Below are 7,915 nucleotides of genomic sequence, written 5' to 3' on the forward strand. Positions count from 1 at the left end.
CCTCCACCTGTCCCCACTTTGTGATAAAGGGTCTCATTAAGAGGTCCATGCCATATAGGCCAGGCTAAGCTTGAACTTGCAATCATCTTGTCTTGGCCTCCTACAAGATATTCTCCAGGTGTTTGCCATTGCTCTTAGCACAGTAAACTCTTTACTCACAACATTAAAGTTGATCATAGGGGAGGTCTGAGGCAGAGGGGATGACTGACTGTAGACTGTTGTCTTGGGACACAGTTGAGACAAGGATGGGGTTGATCTGGGAATGAGTGGCAGCCACAGAACAGATTTATTGGACATCAATTAGCACAAGCTTGAAAGAAGGTTGGAGCTGCTGTTCTTGCTAGCGCACGACTGCACAGAGCTCGTAGGGGATTGGGGTAACTGGCAATGCGTAGATGCCATGGTCGCTGGGCCGGGGCTGTCCATCAGGCACCAAGAAGCTAAAGCGCTGCAGGAGGCAGGTGAAGAACAGGAAGAGCTCCATGCGGGCCAGAGGCTCCCCCAGGCATGCTCTGCGGCCTGTGGGTGGGAGAGGGGCTCAGTCAGTCTGGGGCCTGATGGATGCTCCACCCTCCAAGGCCCCCTGGGAAGAGACAGGGAGCCAGGCACCCCCCAGGACCTGCTGAGAATGGCATGAAGGCCTCATGCTTCACAAAGTGGCCCTGGGCATCCAGGAAGTGTTCAGGATGGAACTGGAGGGGCTTCTCCCAGACAGTCTCATCTTTCAGCACGGAGGACAGGTTGGGGATGAGGGTCGTTCCCTGGCAGGAGAAACATGGTGTGAACATGGACTGGAACACACCTAACATAATTCTGGTCTCCAATTCACATGCACAACCTCTTCGTGCACACACTGAATTCTTTCATTCATCTTAACCTTGGAGCCTCTCAGTACCTTTTCTGGTACCAGTCAAGGCCCTGTGACAAAGTTCTCATGGGTACCCAAATCAAAGCTGCCTCTGTATGTAGTGTTCCCTCAAAACCCTGTGGCTTATTTTCTTGGACATCCCTCTTCCCTGGGGGATTTTGGACAATGGCTGCTGTATACTCACAAACAGGTTGGTCCCATCACCATATGCAAATTCAGGATGTGGTGGTCTTGGTCTTTATAGCCTTTGTTTGCCTAGTGGTGACCCTGGGATAAGGGACCCCATGCTTACCTTGGGAATGAGGAAGCCCTATACTTCAATGTCACGGGATGTCATGTGTGGTATATTCACTGGGACAATGTCTGCAAATCGCTGGACCTCATGAATGACAGCATTGGTGTAGGGCATGCTGGCCTGGTCTGCCATCTCTGGATGCTGCCCCTGCCCTATGACTTCATCAATCTCCTGGTGGATGCGGCCTGGAGGAACAGCATCCCCTCAGTGAAGCAGTTCATTGGTGGCTCTTCCTTGACTTCTCCCACTGGGTTAATAGGTGACTAAAGATTCCCAATGGCAGGAGTCAGGATCAAGCCGGTGCTGGAACCAGTAAATTTTCAAGCACCTCTATATTTTGTCCCTAACCATCCCTCCCAACTGCAACCAGGCTCACTCTGCACATCCGGGTGCAGGATCATGAGCAGCAGGGCCCAGGACAGTGTGGTTGAGGTGGTCATGATCCCTGCAGTGAACAGGTCAAACAGCACCATGCGCAGGTTCGCATCATTGAAGGTGCTCTCGGGATTCCCCTTGGCCTGAGACAGACAGAGAAGGTAGGCTCAGGGACACAGGCAGTAAGGCCAACATGATCTACCATTGAGTTCATGCACCACAGGTGTTGGGTCCATGGGTGACATGTAAACACCACCAGCCTACCATCACAAGTCACAGAACACTTCTACCCAAAGGTGCTGGCCCCATCTTTATGGCTGTCCTCACCTTCTCTATCTCAGTCAGGAAGGCATCTGTCAGGTCTCGGGGAGGCTGGGCAGGGTCCCAAGATGTCTTGTGTTCAATCACCATCTTATCCAGTGAGTCTACTAATGCTGTCAGCTTGGGGAAGGCTTTGCCAGGCAGCCCAGGAATGCGAAGAAGCACTGGGACAGCATTCAGCACCTGGGAAAGAAACACAACAGTTTGGTTGCTTTTACTACTGATAAAAAATCATGAGTGTGTGTGTGTGTGTGTGTGTGTGTGTGTGTGTGTGTGTGTGTGTGTGTTTGCATGCCTGTATAAGCACTCACACACATGCACAATGGCTCCTATTTGGTTGTGAGAGAACAACTTGTAGAGTAAGATCTATCTCTCATTTGTGTCCCAGGGATCCAGGTCATTTCTCCAGGCTTACTTGGTAAGTTCCTTTACCCATTGACTGTCTGTCTCCTGCCCCCTGGATGCTGTTTCTGCTCACTGTTCACGGGGACCAGTCTCAGATCCTGGCCTCTTCCACAAAGGACTCAGGGTCTGTTTGTACCCACCACCACCTGCTTCTGCCTCCGTTCCAGCCTCTAGGCTGTCTTGTAGCCCAAGGGAAAAAAAATGATTCTTCTACTAGAAATCTAAGAGGCTTGTGCAGTTTCCATGTAGACAGGGGGCAGAGGTCACTTCCTTCCTAGAGCCCCTGACCTTTGTCCACTCCTCCCCTCCTGTTATCTGAGGTTTGCCAACCTGTAGACCTTTCCTCCTGTATTTGACTATAACACTGGACCCTCACCCCATTCACCTGAATGCATAATTATTCTGATAGGATTTGCAGCATAGAAGTAGCCATGCACATTACCCTGAGACTCAAACCTCAGCAATGAAGCCAGAGTCCTCTCCAAAACATTCTTGTAATGTTTTGAGCAGCTTGTTAAAGAAAGGGTCTTCATACTCAAAGCGATGGGCATAGATGAGCGATGAAATCACATTGCACACACTTTTATTCAGGAGGGTGATGGGATTAAAGGGATGTCCTAGAAGCAGAGGTACAAGGAAGTCATTGTATTGTTCATAAGTGCCTGCCCACATCTCTATCTGGTCCATCACCCACCAGCTTCCTTGGCCAAGGCTTCACAGAGGTGGCCAGCCTCCTCCGTCACCCACTGTTCCAGTGATTTCTTGCCCAGGCCGAAGTCTCGCATGGTGGACACAGAGAATCTTCGCTGCTCTCGCCACTCAGACCCGTAAGGGGCAAACACCACACCTGCAAGAACATCTATGTATAAATATGGATACATGTGCCATGCGTAAAAAAGGATACATGTGTCTGTGCCATCTCCTCTGCTCCCAATATTTCCCTGAGGTCAGTCTCAGCCACCAGTGCCCCAGCACTTTGCTGTCACATAGCAGCACATGCCACTTTAGTGTCTCCTCCTGCATTCCAGTGACTTCCCCTTGCATTGCCTGAACACATCCCCTCCATTCAGTCCTGTCCATCTTCTGTCCATGGCTCCTCAAGCCCTATTCTCTGTGCCTTGTCCCCAGGATAGATCTTTGCCTTTAGATTTGTGTCCAAAGCCCAGATGATTAAAGATGGGTATTGGAGGACGGTCAGAGGTGTCCTCTCCACAGTTCACCAGCACTTCCCGAACCGCCTTCAGTCCATTGATCACAACCACGGGCTTCCAGGCCATCTGCAGGCTGAACACGTCACCATAGCGTTGTCGAAGCTGAAGGAGAGGGACAGAGCACTTAGGAAGTGAGGTGCCCAGCAGACTGGCAGATCAAAGTTCAACACACAGGTCTCTCTCTCTCTCTCTCTCTCTCTCTCTCTCTCTCTCTCTCTCTCTCTCTCTGTGTGTGTGTGTGTGTGTGTGTGTGTGCACACCCATGAACACAAGCACACAAACATGAGCACATTTGGATGGTACACATTATTGAACCTTGGTCCTGCCCTATGCTGAGCAAATGCTCTGTCACTGACTCTATCTCTAGTCTGAGGTTTGGCACGTTGTGAATGGGATCCATTCTTCTAAATCCAGCAAAATTCTCATAGTAGATAAGGTCATTCAGGGGTGACCTTGCCAGAGCCAAGTCCTTTCCCATTTCATACCCCTCCATACAGAGAATTTAAGGTTCCTGAGATGGGCAGCAAGGCCTGAGTCCACACAACAGCTGGAGATTATACAGACACAGCCATCTCCCTGCTTTGCTTCCCTGACTGAGGCTACAGCTGAACCTGACTCCTCCCCTCTGTCCCTGAGACCTCATCCAGTGAGGGGATCACAAGGGACCTGGAGCCTTCCTGACTTCTGCCCTGTCCAACCAGACTCCCAGCCTGCCTCCATGGCCTCTCTGTACTGAGCCTCTGCTCTTTTAAAGTCCACAGGGTCCTCAGAGCCAGAAGTAAAGGTCACAAGGAAACTACTCAGCCTTCCTCCTCTTGGAGACCATCTTCCTGTCAATCCTGTGGCTTCAGGGGCATCATGACCTCTACCCCCTCCACCACCTTCTGTCTCACCTTGTACAAACTGTATGGCATGTTCTCGAAATCCACCTGCAGCAGGTTACCCAGCCCAGGTAGTGGCATCGGACCTGGAGGGTAGCGGGCTGTCCAGAACTTTCGTCGGAATATCAGGTCCACCAGAAGCAGAAAGATGGCCGAGAATATGACCACAGACCACAGGCCATCTCCAAACAACAGTGCCATGGCTGCCCCACTGCTTCCCAGGCTGTTTGGAGGACACCTGCTCCAGACACCTGAGATTAGTACACACACTGTAAGAACAGACTGAGCACCTGGTCCCTATGTAGGGGATAAGGCTGCACTTTGTTCTCTGCCTTGAGCCAAGTAGCTGTGTTTACTGTTCAACCAGGGTGTGTAGGGAGGGGTGAGAACAGGTGAGGGGAAGTCTGCCTCAGAGGTTCCTGCCCTTTCCCCTCTGCTCTGGTGTTTATCCAGGGGAGAAACATCACTTTCTCCACAGGAGCTGTACACTGTGGTTATGTAGGGCTGGCACTGTGAGCACAGAGGAAGATGACCAGTCGACTCTGCCTCAAGGTTCAGGATCACACAGTCCAGGGAAGTCAGTCAGTGACAGGCCACACAGACAGAGCTCTGGGGGCCTGAGCACACTGTCTCAGAATCGATTGAGACTTTGTGAAGCTTCATGAACACTTGGCTTTAGGACAGGAGGTGTGGTGGACACCTCAGGCACTATCACTGTGTGGAAGGGCCACTGAAGTGGCTTGTGTGGCTAGTCAATGAGGATGATTGACAGGCAGTGTGGGGAGGGCAGCTCCATCCCGGGGGGCCATGAGTACAGGTGTGAGGTCACTCAACTCCGAGGAAGGCCAAACTCACAGCCTGGGGACCTCTCAGCTCCTATCTGAGAAAGCCGAATAATGGTCTAAAATTGTCAGAGAATCCTGGGGAGTCCAGCAGGATGTCCATCCAGGTACTTTTCTCATGGAAGCTAGTGTGTCTAATTTTACACACCTTTTGCTTCTTGGTGGGTAGAGCCCTGAGTCTACAGTTATCATAATAGGGGCAGAAAGTGTGTTGTTCCTTATGCCACACAGGCAGAGTTTTGAGGGATTTGTTGACAATGCCACAGCCTGGGGTCAGACCACCCTGGAGGTTCAAGGATCACTTAGTTGGCAGGACAGACCACCTGCTGTAAGAGTAAATGCCAGTGAATGGTTTTGTGGGGGTGAGGGGCAGCGGGAAGAAGGTGGCTGCAGCCTGTGGAGTCTGGTGGATGGGGTTGAATTTGCTGAAATGATCAGGAAATCCAGGCTTAGAACCTGGGCCCTTCTTCCATCAGGTCTGAGAATTGAGAAAATATCAGCAACTGTCAGAGAGTCTCTGGAGGTGATTGGCTCAGGTCAGGTACTCATCACAGGGTGGTCTCTGTCTTTTCTTCACCCTTTGTTTCTTGGCATGTCCTCCTCCTCCAATGCTTGAGATGATGTACACCTGGTATATAAAGAAATGTAAAGTACTGAGAATCAATGTCACAAAATTCCTGGATGAGTGTTTTGTTTATTCCTAAAATGAAAATAAAGGGGATGCTGAGCTAGATCACCACACTGAACCATCTCAATTCCAACTTACCAAGTTGTAGAATTAGTTGTCAGTGGGCTGAATCTGTTCTGGAACCAAGATAGGCTCATGACTTCTAGCAACAAAGAACAGAGTCCGAGGGGGTGGGGTGTAGAGCACAGCCAAGCAGCCAATAAATCAGGTTCCAGGTGTCACTGTTTCCTATGCAGCTGGGGCAAGGTCATCAGTCTCCTGAGAACCTGAGCTCAAATGGAATATGGTGGACACAGTGGAGGCTCTTGGTTCTGAGTGTAGAAAAGTGTGAGCTTGTCTGTGAGACACAAGGCCACAGCTCACTTGAGATGATGTGTCCCAGGTAGAGGGAAAGACCATAATCATTGATCATAGATTATATAATTGTGCATGTAGGAAATGGAGGTTTCACAATACCATGTGAGAACATCAAACAAATTCAGCAAAGATACAAAGTCAACACAAGAAAACCACTTGTTCTTTCTTCATCTAACAACGAAGCATCTGGAACCATGTGAGAACTGAATGACAAGCAGTATTATATATAAAATAGCACCACAAAGAGCCGTGGTGAGGGCAGGGCAGTGGCTCTCACAGTGTGGGGCTGGCAGTTAAACATGAGGACATGCATTCATTCCGGGGCATCTGGACTCGCCAACCTCTTCTGCAATCCCAGTGCTAGGGAGGCAGAAAAGGGAGGTGCTCAGTTGCTGGCCAGCCAGTCTAGCTTGTGAGCGGGCTCCAAGTTGACTGAGACATTGTCTCAACAAACTAGGTGGAGAAGAATTGAAGATGACATTCAACTTTGACCTCTGGCTTCCACACAAAAATGAGGACATGCATACATGTGCATTTGTTCCCCTCTGATGCTGTCTCTCACACACAAACATGTACACACACACACACACACACACACACACATACACACATGCAATGAATAAAATGTTTGTACAGTAACCTATAAAAACCATCAGAAGTGACTGGCTAATATGTAAATGGAATACATTGAAGAAGTAAAATTTTAATGATGACGTTAAAACTGGAAGGCTTGCTTTATTGTTCATGGGTTGGAAGAAAGTTCTGGGGAAAGATCTGTTACTCAATGGGATCTCAGTATTCAATGCAATTCCTATCAGATTCCAAATTTCCTAAAATTTGTATGGAATATTGAGACCACAAATGCTGCCAAACCTCTTCAAAGAATGATGAGGTACAGGGACAGAGAGATGGCTTAATTGGTAAACAACTTGCTACAGGAACATGAGGACTTGAGTTCAGATCTCAAGAATCCAGCAGTGTCTCATGCCTGTAATCTAACGGCACCTTGGGGTTTGGTACCCAGGTAGTCTAGTCACATTGGTGAGAACCAGGTTCAGAAAGCAGCCTTGTATCTAAAAGCAAAATGGATAGTGATTGAGAAAAATGCCTGACATTAACCACTGACTTCTACATGCATGTTTCTATACATGCCCATGAATACACAGACACACACACACACACACACACACACACACACACACACACACACACATTGGAAAACTCACATTTCTTCTTTTTTGTTGTTTATTTGTTTTGTTTTGGGTTTTTTTGGGGGGGCAGGGTTTTTTTGTGTAACCTGGATGTCCTCGAACTTGCTCTGTAGACCAGGCTGGCCTCAAACTCAGAAATCTGCCTAATGATGGGATTAAAGGCGTGTGCCGCCACCATTACCACCACCACCACCACCACCACCACCACCACCACCACCACCAGACTAAATTTCCTGTTTTAAACAGGACTCAGCTCTGGCTTATGATAGGGCTAAATCCCAGAATACCCACTGCATAAGCTACAATGTATTTTACACTCTGACCTACATCACTGCACCATGGCATGTTACAGAGCCTTGGAGAGTCATTCTTGAGACACTGGGGCCAACTGAGAGCTAAAACTAGTTCCCAACTGCCATCGCCAGAGGTTCCTAATCACATGGGCAGGCTAAGAAGATAAC

At 49.1% G+C, this 7,915-nt stretch overlaps 1 protein-coding gene across 1 annotated transcript; it reads right to left on the reverse strand.

Annotated features, from left to right (window-relative positions):
- Positions 1-263: 263 nt before the first annotated feature.
- On the reverse strand, positions 264-4,681 carry LOC102916829 (cytochrome P450 2D20-like). The gene is made up of 9 exons (XM_076556426.1): positions 4,369-4,681; positions 3,406-3,577; positions 2,959-3,111; positions 2,721-2,881; positions 1,866-2,042; positions 1,540-1,681; positions 1,161-1,348; positions 620-761; positions 264-519 (listed from the first exon to the last, which is right to left on the reverse strand). The coding sequence occupies exons 1-7, from the start codon at positions 4,555-4,557 to the stop codon at positions 1,179-1,181; spliced, it is 1,164 nt and encodes a 387-aa protein (XP_076412541.1). The 5' UTR covers positions 4,558-4,681; the 3' UTR covers positions 264-519; positions 620-761; positions 1,161-1,178.
- Positions 4,682-7,915: the final 3,234 nt, after the last annotated feature.

Source organism: Peromyscus maniculatus, chromosome 20 (assembly GCF_049852395.1).
Source record: "Peromyscus maniculatus bairdii isolate BWxNUB_F1_BW_parent chromosome 20, HU_Pman_BW_mat_3.1, whole genome shotgun sequence".
Taxonomy (NCBI): Eukaryota; Metazoa; Chordata; class Mammalia; order Rodentia; family Cricetidae; genus Peromyscus; species Peromyscus maniculatus.

Excerpts from the sequence above, each read along its gene's own strand:
- LOC102916829 (XM_076556426.1), bottom strand. The coding sequence starts at position 4,557 with ATGGCACTGTTGTTTGGAGATGGCCTGTGGTCTGTGGTCATATTCTCG. Across the intron at positions 2,043-2,720 it reads ACTCTGGCTTCATTGCTGAG|GTGCTGAATGCTGTCCCAGT; the intron begins GTTTGAGTCTCA and ends TTTCTTTCCCAG. Across the intron at positions 1,349-1,539 it reads CCTGCACCCGGATGTGCAGA|GCCGCATCCACCAGGAGATT; the intron begins GTGAGCCTGGTT and ends CTGTTCCTCCAG.